Source organism: Eleginops maclovinus, chromosome 12 (genome assembly GCF_036324505.1).
Source record: "Eleginops maclovinus isolate JMC-PN-2008 ecotype Puerto Natales chromosome 12, JC_Emac_rtc_rv5, whole genome shotgun sequence".
NCBI classification, from domain to species: Eukaryota; Metazoa; Chordata; class Actinopteri; order Perciformes; family Eleginopidae; genus Eleginops; species Eleginops maclovinus.
This window is the reverse complement of record NC_086360.1, coordinates 11,101,793-11,124,550: the sequence shown is the minus strand read 5'-3', so window position 1 is coordinate 11,124,550 and position 22,758 is coordinate 11,101,793. Positions and strand designations below refer to the sequence as shown.

The 22,758-nt window shown below is 38.4% G+C and overlaps 1 protein-coding gene across 1 annotated transcript in view; it reads left to right on the top strand.

Moving 5' to 3' along the window:
• Positions 1-538: 538 nt before the first annotated feature.
• The window catches only part of aacs (acetoacetyl-CoA synthetase), a 32,127-nt gene continuing 9,907 nt past the window's right edge, over positions 539-22,758 (top strand). The window contains exons 1-10 of the mRNA XM_063897989.1: positions 539-839; positions 2,206-2,309; positions 3,135-3,255; positions 4,059-4,172; positions 8,690-8,787; positions 9,556-9,670; positions 9,988-10,069; positions 10,235-10,391; positions 13,790-13,870; positions 14,997-15,121. Coding sequence (XP_063754059.1) covers positions 701-839; positions 2,206-2,309; positions 3,135-3,255; positions 4,059-4,172; positions 8,690-8,787; positions 9,556-9,670; positions 9,988-10,069; positions 10,235-10,391; positions 13,790-13,870; positions 14,997-15,121 — 1,136 coding nt within the window. The 5' untranslated portion in view covers positions 539-700. The remainder of the gene's footprint in view (positions 840-2,205; positions 2,310-3,134; positions 3,256-4,058; positions 4,173-8,689; positions 8,788-9,555; positions 9,671-9,987; positions 10,070-10,234; positions 10,392-13,789; positions 13,871-14,996; positions 15,122-22,758) is intronic.

Below are 22,758 nucleotides of genomic sequence, written 5' to 3'. Positions count from 1 at the left end.
TACTTCAATCGATACTGTGGAAATGTGAAGACATACCGTAAATTAGCATTCTACTTGTAAGGGATACACATCTTTTTAATATGAAAGATCTGGATACATACAATTATAGTTTACTTTTTGTGACAATTTATCTGTTATATCTGTAGGCCTAATGTATTTTCATATGCTGGGTATCTTATAGGCTTCTTTTAATGAAACAGTGAACATGTGGAAATATTATTAAAGTAAATAATTAGTATTGAAATTATGATAATTAATTGGTTTTCACAATTGTTAATAGTAAAGGTTTATATACATTTCTGGAAAATACTTACATCAATGTACTCGAAACCCTCTTAAAGCTCTTTCATATAAGAAGTTTTCCCTGTTTCGGAACGATTCAGAACACTGTTATACAGAAATGTGTTTTTTTCTGTGTACAAAATGAACAATATGAACACTGCTTTCTTGAACCCAGCTCGCTCTGCTGCGTCATGACGCCGGGCGTGGTCTGTCGGTTTTCCTTGGCCCCCTCATGCGTTCCTTTGACAGAGAGCCCTGCTAGCTGTCGCGTGCAGTAATTCCCTAGCAATTCAAACTAAGCAGCTAGCTGGTGATCTTATTTAACACAAGCGCTCTCCTGAGGGACAGTTTAGCTTCAGCAAGGAGTTTGCAATTATCGGTTGTTCTCATCCTACAAAGGGAGGTGACAAAGTAAACGATGTCTAAAGACACAGAAGGGAAGAGCGACACAATTATGGACATGGAGAGTAAAGTGCTATGGTACCCGGACTCTAAGAAGAACACACAGATGGACACGTTTAGGATACAGGTCAACGAGGACTACGGGCTTAATCTGGGTGAGTAGAGAGGAAGGGAGGAGGCAGACAACGACCCAGACAGACACAGAGACAGATAGACACAGTGTGTTGTACATGTCGGCTTTTATTGAGCATTTAAAGCTGGATATCTTTGTCAAATAGAAAATTAGAAACAGTGTCATCGTCTTTAATGACTTTACAATTGGCTTACAATACCTCTAAATTGCCACTGTCTAAAGCTGCTTTACATTGCATTTTCAAGCTAGCTTTGGTGTGCAACCATTTGTTACTGTAAAGGGGGTGCTGAAGAGATATTTCCCCGGTATACACACAGCTCTGCAGGTGTACTGGTATTATTAATAAGTATGACATGTGACTCAGCACTCCCTTTTTGATAAAACCAGCTGTTAAAATACACGCAACAGCTCACTCCCAGTTCCTGATGAAAGAGATCGGCCTTTTTCATTTGCATCTTTGAAACGTGTATATTTAAGAATGGTGGAATTCTGAAGGAATGCTAAAGAACTGCTCTCGTGGGTACTGAATAGAGAGAGCGATCAGAGGAAGAGTGAGATTTTAGATACCCTTTTTGAAGTCAAGTTTATTTGACACTATCTTTGCACAGTGTACAAGACAACACCAATTAATAACTCACCAGTTTTTTCTCTGATACAAAGCAGAGCACTTTCTGACACACCAGACCTGCTGGAATGTGTACAGATCTCCAGTACTTTAATAACATAATACAACAATTAAGAAAACATCCTGTCAATACAGACAGTGACAGGTTCAACGTTAACATTTTCCTCCTCCATCTTGGCCTCCACAAAGCTGAAAACCTCCCTACATTTGGTCAAACAGCTTTAGAAACAGAAACTAGAGAAAGTGCACCGGCATACAAACATCTCTGCAGGTGTAAACACTAATGCTATTATTAATAATGTGACTCAGCACTCTCTTATTCATCCCTCATTCATTCATCTTTCAAAAGTTTACATTTAAAATAGGTGTAATATTGAAGGAATGCAGAAGAACTGGCTCTGCGGGGTACTGAATAAGAAAGAGATAGAGAGGGAAAGATGGGAGCAGTGAACAGAGCTGTGGCAGATGTGTGTGTGTGTGTGTGTGTGTGTGTGTGTGTGTGTGTGTGTGTGTGTGTGTGTGTGTGTGTGTGTGTGTGTGTATTCATTATGGAAGACTTTCATTTTACCAGGCATCAACTCTACTAGTAAAGTTTGTATTCTGGTTAGCCATCAAAGCCGACAGCTGATGCCTTAGAGGTACTTGTACCAATATCTGATTGGAAAACTCTATCAACTTGATGTGTGAGATGATGTCATACCTGTGTAATAATAATATATTTATTTTCTGAATCTGTAGTAATCGCTGTTTCTCTTTCCATTAGCCAACTACAATGACTTGTACCGGTGGTCGGTGGACAGCTACCCAGATTTCTGGGCAGAAGTGTGGAGCTTCTGTGGAGTAATCAGCTCCAAACCATACGACGAGGTGAGTCAAACCTCTGCTGGTAAATTGTATTCTGACGGAGAGCGGTGTCAGCCACAAGTCCAATAGCCACTTTCTCTTTTACACGAAGAACACAAATCTAACTATACAAATAAAATAAATTATCATAATTTCCAGTTGTTTTTTTAAAAAAAAAGGGACTGCTAGAACAATAAATATATATAATGCCATTTGTAACCATTAACATTGCACCAATTTTTTTAAGGCCACATTAAAAGTCTGGTTGGTAAAGGGACCTTATAGTTATCAAATATTCTCTTTTAATTATTAAAGTATTTCATTTATTGTCTTGCTTGCTCAGTAACAGGATATAGCCACTCCAGTGGGTGTGTTACTTAGTAAAGATTGTCTGAATTTACGGCATTGTTCCATGTTGTTAACACACCTCATTTGTACACATGGATAATACATTTCACGTCACATATTCTTTTTTAAGCATTCATTTTGTCAGCCACTTAACCATTTGTTAGGTTTGCAGTCCCAGCCGATATTAGATCATCCATCATTTCAACAGTTTTTACAATAATGCATAGTGCGCTAGCTAGGCTATTAAGTTCCATGAGGAATTTTCCACTTACTTTTGTTTCAGTAACAAGATGAGCTGTTGCAGCGACTTGATAAATAGTACCTTCTGATTTGTGTGCTTTTATTTCAGTCACATTTGTTTACTCAAATTCTGTGAGAGTAAGATCACCACATGGTCTTGATCGACTACAGTGCTGAGTCTCTCCTGTGCGTGTGTGTGTGTGTGTGTGTGTGTGTGTGTGTGTGTGTGTCTGTGTGTGTGTGTGTGTGTGTGTGTACAAGGTGGTGGATGTATCCAAACGGGTCTCAGATGTTCCAGAGTGGTTTAAAGGAGCTCGGCTCAACTACGCTGAGAACTTGCTCAAACATGCCGACCAGGACAAAGTAGCTCTCTATGCTGCAAGTAAGTATTCAAAGAAATTGATGCTGATTATGAACTGTGTCATGAATCTGACACGGTGCTGCATGCTGACTTTATATTTATCAGTGTTAATTCCATGCATAAAGCAAATATTTCACACAACACAGCACTCATTTTAAGTTATATTCTTGTAAAAATCACCTTCACACATTAAGAGCATACAGGATGACATGAGGGTTTCTCCCTCTCCCTACTTTTTCCTCTATACAATTAGTATTTGCAAATAAAATAGACAAAAAGAAGTAACGACATATAAAAGAATCAAGCATTTGAGCACAGAATCGAAGCGACGGTGACACAAGGCTGCAACCGTCACTTTGTCATTATGTTAACCGCTGCCCCCTCCTGTGTCTCTCAGGGCTGTCACATACAAATGGACAGGCTCTTCTGTATTGCCTTATCTGTGTGTGCAAACAACCTTCTGCAGGAGCCGTAATGTAATTATGGGAAGGCTCATTTGTCAATGCTGTGGATCCTCGGAGAATGCCAGTAAACTATTACTTAGAGAGACAATGAGGACTGATCCTGTCCGTGGCTCTTTCCTGGCACACTATCATTCTCTATTACTGTCTCCATCTCTGCCTACCTGTTTTTATATTTTTGTGTTTTGGATTTGAGTTTTCACTGTATTATTAGAATTTAAATAAAATATTACACAAAGCCTGATACATCTAAACCAATCAAAATGTATTTGAAAGTGTCCTCAGCTTCCACAATCATTTTTTCAAATGTATTTTAAGCTCTGTTTCTGTGCATTTGTCTCACTTCCTCCTTGTGCCTACTAGCGGAGGCAAATGATGAGATTGTGAAGGTGACTTACGGGGAGCTGAGGCGCGATGTGGCGTTGTTTGCTGCAGCCATGAGGAAGATGGGCATCGAGACTGGAGACCGGGTCGTAGGTGAGTCTCAGATGAATTGCTCTCTGATGTAACCGAGGGAAACGAGAGTATAGAAGGATAGCATTAGCTATTTCTATATTACTTTTTCTATGAGCAAAGTGATGGTTGATAACCAACAAAATGAGTTGTATCCAATCTTTTTCAGTTTACTTTCCTTATTGCTTCATTATCTGAAACGTGTTGCAACATGACTTTAGCGTGGGCTCTTTTGCCATAAATCTGTGTGTCTTGGCACATGATGCAGCTCTTTCTCAAAGTCTCCATTTATTTTTTCAAAGTCTATATTTGCACAAGGAGGAATGGCTGAGGATGCATATTTTTCTGCAACACCCCCTATGTACAGTACATTCATCCTGATCTAGACATAGCTGCAAACTAAACAGTACAAACTGCCACAGAGCAGAACCATACAGCAACTAGAGCACTTATGCAAGTTATTGAAATGTGTACGTTGTAAATTGAATAAGAGCTCGTGTCTTTCACTTTCTTAGCTTGTTGCCACATTGCTGGGGTGTGGAAATGCTCAGCTTTCCAGGGTAAAGTTACTCAAAGATTGCTAACATACTGTGGTCAAAGTAATGTATCAGAAGCATCCACAATTAGCTGTTTGGTAAATTAGCTAAATAAAAGTTTAGATCTAACTGTTTATGAATTTATTCTGCATCTATTTCACTACTGCAATATTTATTTTGATAGTAGTCATTTACAAAAAACAAATTAGTATGATGTAACAACAATGTCTCCCACACGCTTTTAGTGATTTGTGTTTGAAAAGGGTTACATCCGACTATTTTTTACTGTGCGTCACAATAACGTATTAAGAGTATTAAAGTAACCTTCAGTTATTCAATCGTACATTGAACCTTGTATTAATGTCTAACTTCACCGAGCCGTATCCATCACTGTCTCGGTTTCAGTTTCTGTTCTGTGACACATTTCCAGCCAAGACAACTCGCTGTGTATCGAGCTGTTTGTGCTGTGTCACTATCTGGGGTTTCAGTTACACTGAGGTTGTTAAATAGTAGCATCTCAGATGTCTGAACCTTTCATTCTTTGAAGGAACTTTTGTTTCTGCTCATGTTGAATTTACCCTGTCCTACATCAAACCATTGTTACATCTGTTTGTCTGGAGGAAGATGACAGAACAGGCTCAATAGGTCAGCGGTAATATAAATGCTTAAGGATAAATTTACTGGGCTGGAGAAAATTGAAGGATGAAAGGAAATGGGAAATGTCAAATACTACACCTGGGACGTGATGTGATTATGAATTTATTTCATAAAAAGGGGTACTTGAAGCCCAAATTAGGGTTGAACAACTAATAGCAATTTTATCGAATTTGCTACAGTATGTGGACTAATGAAATATCCAAATCCTGGGAGGCGCCATATTTGTAAAAAGGCAACCGTATTAGTATTGTTGCAGTGCAAAAATGTCATAGCCTACAAATCGTATGCTGGAAACGTTAGAAAAAAACTCTGTGTTTGGAATAGATCCTTATTTTTCAATGAGAATGAAAACAGTGATACAAACATTAATATACACTCCTATTCTGTGAATCATATCAAAACATAAAATATCAAAAAAAGTGTGTTTTGAAGTATTTCAGCTCTTACCTTAATTCCCTGGGCCGTACTTATTCTTGCTTTTATTTAGAAGCAGCTAACTCTATGGTTGTGTGTGTGTGTGTGTGTGTGTGTGTGTGTGTGTGTGTGTGTGTGTGTGTGTGTGTGTGTGTGTGTGTGTGTGTGTGTGTGTGTGTGTGTGTGTGTGTGTGTGTGTTCGTATGTGTGTGTGCTAAAAAACAGGTGGATATTGCGGGAGGGAAATCCATTAGCTAAATGACTCAAGCTCTGTGGGAATCTCATTAGAAAGATTGGAGGGAGAGAGGGAGGGTCAAAAGGTTGAGAGAGACGAAGGGATAGGTACGATCTACTTCATGCCTCCTTCCTCCCATATCCACTCCAATCTGTGTGTGTTTTTGAACGTCGGTGTGTGTTAGAGATGTCCTTGTCCCCACGCGGAAACTAAAATATCTTGTCAGTGTCTGTAATCCAGCAGATATATTAGCACTTAGCTGATGAAGCCGACCAAGCTTTATAGCAGGAAATAAGCCAACACTCTCGCACGCACGCACGCACGCACGCACGCACGCCCGCCCGCCCGCCCGCCCGCCCGCACGCACGCTTGCACACTCTCTGTTCTCCTTGGTCCTATCAGATAAAACATTCACCCTGTTTCCAAGCTTGTAGCTAGCCATAGCCTTGTATGTATCTAGTAATATTAAACAAAACTGTAGCAGCTTAAGCACGTAAAACAATATGTAACAAACTAATTGTAATGGTTTAAATTGAAGACATAACCCACTGGAATTCAAGCACAGTGTGGAGTTTGGGTTTCAAATAATGGAGCTAAAACTAAAGAAGATTGTAAGCGAGCAGGACACATTTTGCTGTAGCACTGCTCTGCATGGATGGGGAATTGGAGACTACTTGCACACATTACATGCAATATGTGACACGTTCGGCATGCTAAGTATGGCTCTGTGCTGTTCCAAATGTGCAAGCAGATACACTTGTCATTCAGATCGGTTTTTGTTTGTTTAGTATTTACAACAAGCTCTGCAGCAGGACTTGATATACTTACAAAACATCAAACACTCCTTAGAAGATCTTGTAGACAATTACCTAATACTGGTAGAACTTGCTAAATTTGGACTATTACCAAGACATACTCTTAGAGTTGTGATTTGTTACTTGTGTTATTGTTAGCTCTTCTGTCATCGCAGCTGTGGGCTCAACATAGTTTTATAGTGCACTTTAAAACAACTATAAAGGAAAGCAAACCAGTATTCCTGATTAAGAAATGGCTTAAAACATTGATAAAAATGGACAGAAATGAACCTTAAGCATTTTCGTCATGTTTTATTCTCTTTTCTTTAAAACATTTATTTGTTTTATTAAAATTAAATTACTGTTCAACTCACAGAGCTCAAACATTACTCTGCATTTTCTGCATCTTCTGGCTCTGTGTAATGGATGCTTGAAATTATATTTTGTATTTTGTTTCATAAATTAGTAGACAAGAAAAAACAGGAGCCAGATTTTAGAACAATAGCTCCGATACATTTCATTTTATAATACACATGAATGTCTTGAAGGGCAAGTGGATATTTATTCAGTGGTTATCAACAAAACATTTCATTGCATGATTCTTCAACTAGCAGAGTTTAGCATTGCCATGTAAGCAGCGTTGTTACATTGTACAGAGATCTGAAGAGAAGCAGTATCCACAGAGGTAGTCAAACTAAGTATTTGCATGGTCCCTTGCGACAGAATAATATCAATGAGAGCTTCGGTAGAACCGGATCATCAGGTCGGTGATCTGTCACTCTGAGACGTCACCTAACCAGGATGAGCTTCCTGGTTACAACAATATCCGCATAGCAACCAATATTAAGCTTTATTAGTCATATGCATGTGAAGTGACTGTTGCCTTTGACCGGTCAGAGTCGGGGGCTGTGTTATGGTCTTATCTTGTTAGATTAGAAGGTTTTATAGCACGTTTATGGAATGGAAGCTCCTTTGTTAAGCCTCTTCTCTCCACTGTTTCCATATACTTACTGAGTGTATTACATTTAGGTCATTTGAACTTGAGCCATGACATGTCTGTTTGTTGTTTTTCAGAAAATGATGTCAAATGTCACGTTATGTTGTTCCTTTAAGGATAATCTCTTTACTGTCAAAGAAGAGTAAGGGAATTTAAGGAATCTGATTTTTTATTTATTTTACTCAAAGCATTTATTCACATATCAAACTATTTTACAATTAATCTTTTAGTGGACAACTGATCATTTCACCTTCAATATAGTTTATAGTAGGCGGGTAGTGGCTGAAATGAAAGCCTCTCTCTCTCTCTCTCTCTCTCTCTCTCCCTCCCTCCCTTCACCCCTGTGATTTTCTATGTCTGTCCAGTGAAAAGACGTGTAGTGTCCTTGGGCACCATTTCCCTTTATTGATCATGGAGTAAATCACAGCGAGACAGCAGTTATGATCTCAGCCCTGCTTGTTAAGAATGAAATAGTGTCATTGCCCTGGTTGATATGCATCACCTCTCCCCCTCTCTTTTCGTATTCTCATTTTCTCTCTCCTCATTTTCTCGACATGTTTTTTCTCCATACCTCTCCTTCTTCCTCCTCTATCTTCCAGTTCTCTCTGAGAGGTTTCCTACTGTGTGATATCCTGTCAGTAAAAAGACACAGACTCAATATAACAAGTCCAATTTCTTTCATTTGACTTCTGCTAGATATGATGTAACCTAGATGACTTAACATACAAAAATAGAATAATTCCTAATATTTCTGACTTTCTTTTCAACAGGATTTACTGTATTTCCATACATGCTGAATAATCTGCATTTTGTTTATGTCACATATGATGTTAGGTCTGAGAAACAACATTGCTTTCCTAGTTTGAGGGAATTTAACCAATTCTGTGCGGTTCTCTCTGCCCCTTTAGGCTACCTGCCCAATGGTATCCATGCAGTGGAGGCCATGTTAGCAGCAGCCAGCATCGGAGCCATCTGGAGCTCCACGTCTGTCGACTTTGGAGTCAACGTAAGGGCTGAGTTTTTGAATCCATTGCATCATCAACACTTTATTTGTGTATAATATATTATAATAGCCACTATATTTCTATAAACCTGTGGAATCAGCTGGTTTCTGTGGACTTTGAAGAATATGCTGAGCACTAGAGAAAGCGATACAGTCTTTATCTCTTAATCCTAACAACCGCTCATGGCTCCAGACAGTTCTGAGCCATACTGGGTCAATGGTCTTTTGCCATTCCCTACAGGTAGCAACACAGACTCACATATGCAAACTCACATAAAGCATCAGCTCTTTTGTAAGTAAGCCTGAGTGTGATCCGAGAGAAAGAATTTCCTCTTTTGCTCTTGTCGTCGTCATCCTTGCTTATTGTGTCTTGTGTGCTACTGCCTCGTCTGGCAGATCAGAGAACTACACTTACAATAAAAACATGTCTTCACCTTTAGTTAGAAGTTAATGATTGCATTTGACGCTCAACGTGGGTAGTCATGTGAAAATGAGCAATATGAAGGTGTTTTAGGGCAAATATTCTTTACATTCATCATGCATTTTGTCTTGAGCTTATGCCCTCCATCTGAATCACATTGTTCTTTTCCATTGCTCCCTTTATTCTCTGCTTGCACTAATATGCTTTTTGTTTTGTAACATGTCGTGTCTATGTTAAAAGTAAGATAAAATATTTCACTTTAAGTGTACATTAACTGGGCTTGACTGTCTACTTACGCCAGTGTTCTGATTTGAATGATTTAACCCTCTCTCTCTCCTTTTTTGTGACAGGGTGTCCTGGACAGGTTTTCTCAAATCCAGCCCAAGCTGATCTTCTCTGTTGCCGCTGTGGTTTACAATGGAAAAACACACGACCACATGGAAAAGCTGACCAGTGTTGTCAAAGGTTGGCACCAACACCATGTGTCCGAACACACATTTGTACATTTTATTTTTTAATTTTGAACACTTACAAAAGTACTTCATTTTACTAGTTGTCTTATGACATTCTACATACAAGCATGTTTTAATTTCTCTGAAGAGACCAAAATATCTTAAATATATGTACAAAAAAATGCTGGCATAGAACGTCTCTCGATGTACTTCAGTCACTAAAACAGCAGGTTTTAGCAGCCTTCAATAGAAGAAGCCAGATGTATTTGTTCAACATGTATTATCTATAATAACCAACACATTATCTATAATAAATGTCTCTCTTTCTAGGTCTGCCTGACCTGAAGAAGGTGGTGGTGGTTCCCTATGCTCGCTCCAAACAGGAGACTGACCTCTCCAAGATCCCAAACAGGTGTGTGTCTTTCTATACAGCTTCACACAAGTAATAAAACTGAGTAACTAAATCTTTTTTTGTTTGTTTGTTTGTTGACGAGAGCAGAGATATACTTTCTTTCATATACTGTATTGATCTTTTCTTTAATTTCCTCCTTGAATCTTTTTTTTTTTCCTCTCACAGTGTATTTATAGATGATTTCTTGGCTTCTGGCCGCGGTGGTGAGGCCGAGCACTTTCCTCAGCTGGAGTTTGAGCAGCTTCCGTTCAATCATCCCTTGTTCATCATGTACTCGTCTGGCACCACAGGAGCTCCTAAGTGTATGGTGCACTCTGCTGGGGTAAGGAAAACAGTGACTTCCATTCAATCTCTTATATGGTTCACTCACCCTCCTTTTTGGGTCATGAGTTAAGCAATATTCAAACACATTTCCTCTCTGTATCCACATTTTCTTTTGTATCAATGGCAGGAAACGTATCTTTTAAATTTGAAACATAAAATAACGCATAACTACACATCACATTGGGATTTTAAGAATATAAAAACCCCTTTGAGGATGATATCAGGTGGATTCAGCTTCTGAATGGCTTACATACTGCTCTTTAATGCTTATTGATTTTCCTATAAAGCCAGTGCAGGATCTCCAAAAAACACATCTTTATTAATGTATTCATCATACATTGATCTAGCTACTGCTGAAGTTATTCTTCTTCTTACAGCCTTTTTTCTCATTAATTCTTGTGGCAGAATGTCTATGAACAGATTTCCTTTAAGAGAAACATAAGTTTATGTTTCTGCTTGAGGTCCATTATGTGTTAGGTAGGCACACACACAATTTCTCGACACACTGCTGATCTTTTTATAAATAATGTGAGACATGTAGCATCTAACTGACAGAGAGGTTGTCCTGTAACCTTGTTTGTTCTTCTTTAACATACAGCTCGAAAAAATTAAGAGACCACTCCACATTTTTCTTGAATCTTTATCTCTACATGTATGGCAGCCATTCCAGTGTCTGTTGAACTCCCAACACAGAGAAAAATGGTCAGTAGTTTATAGAATACAATAATAATAAATAAGTAAATAAATAATTTAACTCAAAGACATACCTATAAATAATAAAACAGGAAAAATGATAATGCTGAAGTGGTCTCTTATTTTTTTCCGCCGCTCCATAATTGGATAAGTTATGTTAAAAAATGTGATATTTCAATATATTATATATTGATATTTCAAAAACAAAGAGACACCTTTGGCTTGCCCTTTTTGTGGCATCATTTGTTGTTGCTGCTCCACAAGGGTTAAATGGACCACAGCTGTCTCACACACACGCTGGTCGCATCTGTTTGCAGAGCTCCCCCGGGTTGGCCCACATGTACAGTTTGCCATTCAGTGCATTTATATTAATACACATGAACAGTCGGGAAGAAGGGGATGTTCTCAATAAAGCCAGCATGTAAAAGAAGGAAAAGACAAGAAAAGCAGAAGAGTTCTATCCAAATTGATGAGGGAAAGCTTAACAGTAAAGTTGAGATAATCTCATTTATTTGCATTTCTGCAGGGAGCAGATGGAGTTTGCTCAGCTCTTCATGCATTATACATCGTCAAATATTTATTTCTAAACACTTACATTTCTCATTCATTTTGGCTTCACAGTGAAAAGTTATTGCCCTTTGAAAAAAGTGTTGAAAAAAAACCGTCACTAGTAGTTTTCTGGAGCTTTGGTACATTAAAATTTGATCCCTAAATTGCTCATGGAAGCTTCCACTCTTTGAATATATGGTATAACTGTCACATGGTACACACGCTTGTCACATTAGAAGTATCACCATTGAGATGGTGATACTTCACCATGATGAGATTATATTTTATTTATTTTTCTTTAGTTTTTTCAAGAAAAAATATCTTTTATCACTCCAAATGTTTCTGAAATCTTTATCTCTACATGCATGGCAGCCATTCCAGTGTCTGTTGAATTCCAAAAATGTCAGTAGTTTATAGAATACAATAAAAAAAAAAGAGAAAATAATTCATTTAACTCAAAGAAAGACATACCTATAAATATAAAACCAGAGAAACTGATAATACTGCAGTGGTCTCTTAATCTTTTCCGTGGCTCTATATGTATACTCTAAATATGTCCAATGTTTTCATATAAAATGTTCCACCACAAGATGGCAGCAGCCCTCCATCAGCAGATCTTTCAAATGTTATCCGCTCTCAGGAGAGCGCACCAATGATAATTTTCTTTCCTGCTACATATCACATCTGAGTGAGGGAGAGTGCCAGATGAAAGTGTGATTTTAGAAAGACCACTGCACTTTGAAAGCTCAAACACTCAACATTCAAAAACGGGTTAACACTCTCAAACAAATTCATTCACACTTTCTCACCAAACGTCTTCCTGTCTCTCACGCTTTGCCGCACTTTTTTTGAAACGTTTTTTCACCGATTCACATTTGCTTTTCCATCCTTAACTTCCATGCATTTCCATAGTCCCTCATTTATGTTTTCCCCTTACTTGAGCTGTCTTTCTCTCTTTCCATCATTGTCTTCCTTTCTGTCTCTTTCTTTTGTGCCCGCTCGTTCTCCCCATGCTGCCGATAATTGGACAGTAATGCATTGGTGAAAACATGTCGTAGTGCGACGCTGGCAGTCCTCTCTGGCTCTACCAATTAGCTCGGGCACTGTTGCGCTTTCTGCTTTGTTATGGCTCTGTTAACATGCTGTCAGTAGCAAGATGGCACGCTCAAAAGAATGGGAAAGGCAGCTGAGTCCTGCCAAAGATTACATGCACACACACACGCACGCACGTACGCACGCACACACACACACACACACACACACACACACACGGAGTACCTGTTAATGCAGACAGGAATGTACGCATCAAGGCTCAAAACTAAAACACACACAGCCACACATGCTCCCACAGTTTATACTCAACACCATGCAATAATAACCTATCCAACTGTGACAGGTTCGTGACTGCGGGAGAAATGCACACAAATTGCCCTTTTGTCAAAAGAAGTGCTGGTGTGAGTCTTGGTCAGAGGCATAATACTGATAATAAGGGTTTTTACAGCTGGTTATAACAGGATCGTTGACAATTTGTATGTGTAGCATATTATTAAATGTCAATGTCATGAATGGAATTATAAACAATAACCCTAAAACAGTTCAGGGGAGCAACTATAGGTTATTGTCATTTTGGATTTCTCTGCAAATCATTTCTTTAGATTAATTGCTTTATCAAAAAACTGCAAGAAAATTAAGTTTAAGGTGACGTTTTTTCTTTTTGCCAGTCCAAAACTGAAAGATTGTCAGTGAGCTAGGATAAACAACACAGAGGAGCAGAAATCCTCCATATTGGAGAGGCCCGAAACGACAGTTTCTGATTTTTTTCATGAATAAATACTTAAACGATTAATAGATTATCTAAAAAGTCAGTAAGTTATTATTCATGTCAGCTTTACCCAAAGCAACTTACATGCTTTGAATACTGTGGGCAATCTCCACAGGAGAAATTTGGGGTGAGGTGTCTTGCCCAGGGACACAACGACATCCTGACTGCCGTGGGGATTGAACCAGTGCTATCCTGATCCAAAGATCAACGCATTATCAGCGCACTATCCCACTGTGCCACAGCCTCCCCATTAGTATCTATTGAATGACTAACGGACTAGTCAATGAAAAACGATTAAAAATCTCTCTGTGTTTCTTTCTCTGTATTTGCAGGGCACACTCATCCAGCACTTGAAAGAACACATTCTCCATGGCAATATGACCAGCAGTGATGTCATCATTTACTACACCACGGTATGTACTCAAATACACCTTCACCATTAAACTGACGCACCTTTGTTAGGAAAATGTTCAATATCCGACTAACTATCCACCGCTCCCTTTTCGTCTAATCTTGGTTACCAGCATTGGTAGAATGTTGAGTATTGTGGGGTGTTTTTAATCATGAACCTGGCCACAAACACACACACACACACACACACACACACACACACACACACACACACACACACACACACACACACACACACACACACACACACACACACACACACACAACCAATCTTGTTTAATGAGCAGCATTGAGTACAGAAGGTCAGAGCTGTGCATCATTTTTTGTTGATACTCAAAAATCCACCTTTTGATGATACACTCTGAGAAACATAATTTTATTTTGATAAGCTGAAGTTGAGTTGAGTTTTAAGGTCACTGCGATTAAGTACCTTATGCCCACTTATGTCTGTTTAGTCAAACTGTATCTAAATATCTGCCCATTCAACATTATTTCTGAAGTAATTTCTGCTGCAACTACTGATTATTTTCTTCATATATTGATCTGATGATTTTCATAACTGATTATTAGTTTATTCTATGATATACTAGATAGTAGACTTATTTCTTGTCTTGTATACAAACAGTCCAACCATTTATTTACCAGTAACACATTTAAAATGATATAAACGGTAGAAAAACTGCAAATCGTGACACGTCAAAAGACTGACACAGTTGATAAAAGACCTAAATCATTTATTACATTTCTTTCAGTCAATTAATAAATTCAATTACTAATTGTTTCACCAGTAATTGTAATCGTATAATTCCAGTAATTGTATTGTTTATAAAGTAAAAAAGGTTCTGCTTTTATAGACACACACAAAAACACAGAGACACACGCAGAGAAAAAGGTAGGGAACAATACCCACATGCTGTCCAGGCTTGTAATTATGTGAATCACAGAAGCATAACTCACATTGTGCAGGGGTTTTCAGTTTTGCTACCCATTTATCCATGTTGATGCGAAAGGAGTGTTTTTACCAGATAAACTGACCACTGGGTCAATGTGTGTGTGTGTGTGTGTGTGTGTGTGTGTGTGTTTGTGTGTGTGTGTGTGTGTGTGTGTGTGTGTGTGTGTTGCCCTTAGACTGGCTGGATGATGTGGAACTGGCTGATGTCTGCTCTGGCAGTGGGAGCCTCGGTGGTTTTATATGATGGTTCACCACTAATACCCACACCCAATGTACTGTGGGACCTGACTGACCAGCTGGGGTGAGTTAAACACACATTGTTTTGCTGTTTATTGCTTTCTGTTGGTAGAGGATTATATTAAACGCATAATACAAAAAAAGCTTTGAAAACACATTTTTTTATGGAGGGGTTTTAAATACAAACACAATTTGAAAAACAGTTTGAAACCAAAAGCTAATGTAGCTGCTCTTAAGTGTAGCATACCCACCTTTCATTGTCAACACGAATGTTGCACCTGACATTAGACCGCTATATATTCCTTTATTATAATACTTGGGGTAAATGAAGAGAAAAGAGACGCACACAGAAAGAATGGACAAACCCAGACAATGCAAAGGAGAAGGAGGGATGTGGACAGACAGACAGAGAGGGAAAGACAGCACAAGCAAAGGGTAAGGTTTTCCTTGGAGATTTTGTTTTCAACCACAGAATTGATAATGTGTTTGCCTAATTGACAACTTGGACACACACGCATACAGGAGCAGTCTTATGAATAAAGATTTCTGCTGGTTATTATGTGCATGGAGCACGGAGATCCACAGCGACTGATCATACAATAACCATTAATTATTTACTTATTAATATATCACCCCTTATTTACATAAGAGGACAGAGGGCGAAAGGATGTCTCAGCCATAAAAGAGACAAAAAGGAAAACATGAATGAAAAAGGCAGGGAAATGTAATCCTACATTCATTTCCACATGTTTTCTTTAATCATTATTTTATTGCAACAACATCAACTTACAATTCACAACACAGTACGTTACAGGTTTCAACACTTTTTGGGGTTTTATCCTATCCCTCTAAGGTGATTATTGTTCCACAATGGAGATGACCTACACCACACACTCTTAAAGGTGCCATAGAATAGAAAACTGTGTTAACCTTGGCATAGTCGAATAAGGAGAGTTCAGTACATTGAACTCATACCGTGAACCTCAAACACCATTGTTTCCTCCTTCGCCTGGAAATCATGAATGTGCATATCACAGCTATAAAACGGGCGAATTACAACAATCCCTGTGTGTTACGTCACACACGGTAGTCCAGCCCCAGCATTTGCATACACCAGCTGATGGAAACAATAACGCTAATACTTACCACTCCATAACGTTGCTCTTCAATCTCTGACCAACTGGCTGTTCTTCAAATTCATCGTCTCCTCCTCCGATAAAGGCTCAAACATGTAAGGTTGGATGCCAATAGTTTCCATGTCTCATCTCTCACAGTTTCGCCAACTTCACTTAATTCTGTGGGCTCTGAGGGGGCCATGGATTGCTCCTTATAAACCAGCCAATCAGAGCAGAGCTCGTCATAATTATTTAGCTGAGCCACCAAATAAGGCAATTCAGCTGGCTTCAGTTTGGGACCAAATCATAGGGTGGGCCTGTAAAACTGCATCTGGATCAACCGAAGTTATATACCTTCTTTGTAGACAATGGGAGAACAATTCAAAATACCAGATAGATGCATTCTATGGCACCTTTTAAAGTTTAGGATTTTTTCTGCTGCTCTGAACACTTTAATCATATGAGTTAAAATTGGACCGTAAGGTAAACAGCACTTTTTGATGGATATGCCTAAAAGAAGAAAGCCCCTTTCTGAAAACGTTTCTTATCACATCAAATTTGTTTATACTGATGAACTGACCATTTGATACTGGGTCGTTTACCATTTCACATATAGCATCTTAGTATATATCCAATGTCCTGTTGGAGTATTTCCTCACATGTTAAAAACAAATCCAAACATGCAAAAAAACATTATTGATAGCTATTGATGAGTGCAAATGAGCTGCCTGGCTGTTATTTTGAAAGTGCATTCATGTGCTGTATTTAGCTGAACATGCTGCTTTAAGGCAGCAGGGTCAGCCATCCATTGAACCTGTTGTTATTGAGACTAATAGTGAAAACCCGGGTCAAAGTACAAGATGGCTGAAACCTAAAGTTTTCCATCTTGTCAAAGGCTGCACTCAATGGGGACATGACAGATTCCATCTTTTAGAAACATTTTCCCTTTTCCTACACAACAGCTACCCTATGTTTTCATTAGAAATGTGGTAAGACAATACAAAGGCTACAATGGGTTTTATCTATTTTGAGTAAAGACTGAGAGGAAAGTTTGGCCTGTGATACTGAATCCAGAGATGCAGATGCTGTTTAAACCCTCTACTCTACTTTAATACTGTACAGTGTGTTCCCTTTCATTTGAATTCAAGTCATATTTTCAGAATCTGTAGGTATACATCCCAACAGATTGATGTGTAAATGCCCTGAAATTCTCCCCCACCGCCAACATAAACTGCAGATGCTAAACCAAGTATTGATTTTCTATTGTCTTTAGAAAAAAGAGGATACGGTCAAGGACAAAAGTGTGTGTGTGAGTGAATGTATGCAGGCAGGCAATTAATTGGTTCAGATTTAGTGTGTTCCATTGTTCAGTCTAAAAAAGGTTGGTAGGTAAGTGTGTTAGTTCTCCCCAGAGAAGGTCATTCGTTTTCCGTTATCATTTGTTATAAATAAAGTCCTTTTGTCATATGGTATTTACAATTTGAACGCATTCACTTAGTCATTTATTTATTTTTACATTTAAAAAACAAAACAAAAAGCCCTTTATACTTTAGGAGTGGCCCGATTGCCTAAAAATCCAATGGAAAGAGACCAATACAGTTTGCCATCGCAGTTTAATGCAAACCATTTACTTATCCATATATATGTTTGCTAAAAGCCTTGCTGGAACAAAGAACTGTGTGTCATCTGCTAACCTTTTCTTATTTTTACAAATGATCATTTAAAAAAGGGGTGGAAGAATTGCATGAGAAATTCTCTCTCCCTAAACAGCAGCACCTTAAGCAACTTAAGAGCTCTCTCAGTCAACCTCTAGTTAAATTATGAGCAGTCATGTGCACTGTGGTCAGCAAAAGTAATACCCTTTTATGGTAGTGGTACCAAACACAGTGCAGCCGGATTGGCATATTGCCTTCAGCAAGGAAGGGAATAATGGGGATACAAATCTGACACAGATAGGGAGTAGTGGTAAATTTGAGCAAAAGTACTTCTCCTGCAAAAACTCAGCCTGTGAAAGCTCCTTTCACAACTTCACTAGTCAATTTTATAATCAAATACAATATATTAGGATCTTCCATTGATGATTGGTATCATGGTAAAATAACTGGTAGAATCGGTATTGTGTCAGGATTGGGCAACATCAACAGTTTTAATTGGTTTGTAGTCGCTGTTTAATGACATGCATGTCCAAGGCTTTAACCTCTCTGCTTTTTGCCCACAAGTATTTTCAATCGGAGAAGACTACTGTGTTCAAGGTTAAAATACAAAAAGAAACTGAATCTTCATAGAGGAATTCAATAGAGGGCTGCCAGGATGACTGATGAACAGACCAAACCTTTTAAACTGTGAGATTTCTGAACCAATTAAGTGCTGATGTTGCCACCCCAGACACATTTTCCACATCCTAACGCTATGTGGAAAGACCCTCTGGGAGAGGCTGACAAGAAATATTTCACACCCTCTTCTGAATTGAGGTTGGACATTTTAATTGGGGCTAAATCTGTCAGAGCCTTGGAGAGTCTTAATCTAACATTGAGGCTTCTTCTGAAGCCTTGACTGTTGTTGGTTGGTTGTGGAATTGTAATTACTACCCTCACTGTTGAATACTTTTACTCAGTCAAGCCTAAAAATGAACATTCCCAGTTTTAAATCTCTTTAAAGACATGTTAATGAAGATTACATTTTCAATTATGGGGAAGCGCTTTTACTGTAATTTTACACAACAAACCCCCCTTTTGTTAAAATTGATTATTGCAGACTTTCTGCTTTTTGAGGAAAAAGGAAAAGGTAGCGGAAGCCTGCACCTTGGGGAAAGTCTCAGGAGTTGTGGTTATTTTTAGTTCTCCTGTAGTTTTCTGTATTTAACCACATATTAAGAATCTGCTTGAGAGTGACTAATACAAGCCACTGAGGAAGCTCTTTGTCCACAATACTGTTTCCTTACTGTAGATAGAGAATGTGAGCCACATACTGTATTAAAGGTGTCATGATTTTACATATAACATGGATTTAAATAACTCATTTTTAAATGACTCTAAATAAACTACAGTATATTCATGTAAAAGACAAAAATGTGTGAAAGAGCGGTATTGAAAAGCAAGCAAAAGGTTACAAGATTTATACTGTGACAGGTTTGTATGTATGAATGAGAAATCAGTATTCTATGAGGATCTTCTTGTCTCTTCGATCTTTTGTCCAATATATGTTGAGCTAAGATGTCAGAAAGATCCCTCCTTTACTTTTTATTACCAACATAGAAGTCGTGTCTCTTGCAAATGCAAAATTCCCAGGCTGGAGGAGATGACTGCAGATACAGCTGAGCAGATTGCATCTTACCAACTCAGTTTCAGATATCCTTCAAGCTCTAGATGTTTTAGACTAGAGACTCAAGTCATCACCAATTATTTTACAAAAAGTCTTTATTCAGAAACCAAACAATAACATTCATTTGAAAGTCCTAAAAGAAGCATCTAGGTTTACTGTACATTTCTACATTCATTTTAAGCCATATTGTCTTCTGCTTTGCCTTTTTGGATTTCCATTCTCTGAGTTGGATTGTTGCACAAAAGGAGAATTTCTTATAAAACACAATAGAAAAGGCTTCACAATACTAGATGCCAGAAAGAGTTAAGGGCTGATGGAAAAGTCATTCTTAACATGTCTGTCCTCTCAGAAACTCACGTCAGAGAACAATTACATTCGCAGGAGGGGGGCTTAGTATTGGAATCATGTTAGTGAGTGGAAGCAACAGGGTTCTTAGGAAATTGCTTTAATTTTAGAAACAACAGCACTGAAATCCTGATATGGAGGCTGTCAATGATACTGAACAATCCCTCTTGTATAAATGGCAATAACAGGAACGTTCCCTTGGAAATGTGCCATATATTGATTCTCAAAATTGATCTAGAGCTTCATACCTTTAATATTGCAAATAGGTAAACAATTACACCATCAAACGAAGGTTTCAAACTGCTCCAGATCGCCCCTGTCGTCTGAGAAGAAAGCAATAGTGCATTTTTAAATTATGATTCTTCCTGGTGTGAAGGATAAGTGCGAAAGTAGTTTAGGGAGCATGCACTGAGAAGAGGGACCTCAGTTTCTACATCATAACACGCACAAAGACACTTTAATGTTATAGCTGCTCTGAGGGGCTCTTTTGTCTGATTGGCTTCGAGTGTATCTTATTGGCCTGGTAGCTTCCAGCAACATGCCTCCCTTGAAACAGACACACTTGTAAATTTACAAATGTAGACACACACTCTCACAAACAGAGACACACAGCTACTATCCCACCGTCCATCCTAAATATCCAATTAGCAGCCACACCTGGCCACCTGCCTCCAATCAGAACACACTGACCCGATCCATGGTCGCTAGCAATGAACAAAGACCGACGTTAAAGGGAGGAGGGACGGGATGATGGATAGGATGGAGAGTTACTGTGTGTGTGTGGGTGTGGGTTGTGTCTGTTTGAGTTTTTGCATCACCTGCCATATCTGCTGGACATAGGTGAATGTTGAGAAAGGGTACAGACATTATCTATGCAGCCCTCGAAAAATGTATTGTTCATTTTCACACTCCCTACTCTGTAGAACATGGGGGTTTAAACTTTAGAAGGAAATGCTTATTTTGGAAAGAATAACCTTCCCAATTGGAAAACCATGACTTTTATTGCATAAACAGTTTGAGCCTTCCCAAGTCGCATTTATGCAGTTGTATGCTCAATACTTTCCAAACACATGCGTTGCTGCTTAAACCTTGATTTTTTTTTGACCAATCTGACTATCACAAACAAGTAAAGAGCCTGTGTAAGCATGAGACTGTTTAATATACCAAAGATTTTTTTTTTTTTTTAAAGCCAACAACGTTGCAATAGAAGGCAGTGTAATTCAACTTGCATACAGTGGAAATACAGACTAGATACAGACAAAATAAAGAAGTATAGCAGCATTTCTGACATGTGAGGTGAAAGAAACTCAATCAACCATCAACGGTTTGCCATATTGTCCATGTCAACCATAATTTATTTAAATTTAAGTTGCTTGGTGAATAAGATTGTGGACACTGTAGCTCATTAATCAGCAGGACAGTTTCAAGGCTCAATTGGATTTTCATGATTTTGTATCGATGTTAAAAAGTACATTGATATGATTATATATATCTTATTGGCAGGGTTGGGAAGGTTACTTACATATTTTTATCCATTAAAATGTCTAATTACCTGTTAAAAAAGTCATCTGTAATGTAATCTAAGTCCTCTACTTTACTAACGCATATTTGTGCTATTAGAATTGTTTAGCCTAATAGAATGTTTATGTCCGTATGTTATGCACATAAATATACTTTGTTCAGTATGCTATTCACACTCGACACTCAAGCTTTGTTTAAAGTCCCAGAATATTCTTCAGTAGCTTGTAACGTCAGTAGATGTAGGTGACAGGTTAGTTGACGTTAGTTAGCTAACATTAGCGGTACGTGGTTTGTCTTACCTGTAAATGCTTCTTCAAATTAGAAGTACTGTAGACCCCTTGGATAAAGAGGGTATATTCACAGCTGGCAGGCAAAGCTTGATCTTAAGGGTGACGTTGTTTCCTTCTCCCCTGTGAGCTCAATAACTGTCTAAATGTCCCCCCGGTGAACGAGAGTCCATGATTACTGGAAGATTCGCTCCGGTCGCTTCATTTGGTGTTGTGAGACTCATGAAGTGTTGTACTGTGCGTGCATGAGCCATAATATTAATTCTTTATTTTAAAATGCATTGTAACATTGTAATCCTGGTAGTAATGTCCAGTTTTTAAAATTGTTAAAAAAATACTCTGTGTAATTTTTGTTCAACTGTAACGGATTACAGTAGCATTTTTTTGTATCCTAATTCTGTAAAGCTGTAACGTGTATTGCCTACAGTAATACACATAGATTTGGAATCAAAATAAGATAAGCAATAATTTAAAATGACCTATTGAATGATTTATGTTTTCTAAAACAATTGTTAAGCAGGCTCATTGTGGACGAAAGGGGATGCATGCAGGACAGCATGGAAGATCTGTGTGTGTGTGTGTGCTCAGGCATTGGGCCAGTGCACGCATCATTCACACCATTCCATTGAGATATTACTCCTTTGAACCTTTGCCCCTTCACCGTATCTAACCCCCCCACTACCTATTACCACTTATTGATTTGAACATCTGAGAGCAAATCACATCTTTCACTGCAAACCCATTCCTGGTTATTGACCAATCAAGCATCAGACAGTTGTTTTGTATCCCAGAGACAGATTCTTTTTTTGATCTATTTGTGATTGACAGACATAGTTACCGTTGTGATAGGGTGCAATTTGATTGATTTGATGTCAACAAAAATAACTTGAAAAGACAGGACGACACAGACTGAGACACAAACACACCCATTCACAGAGGCAGACTTTAAAAGGCCCTTTGTTTTAGAATTAAAACTGCAGGGGAACACAGAAGTGACGTTTTGTCACTTCTTGCTTTCCACATGTTGTCCAACTGTTGTCAGCTGTCAGGATGACTTCCATTCACACAGAAGAAAGACACCTTCCAACTTCCTTTCATTACAGGGTTTGCTG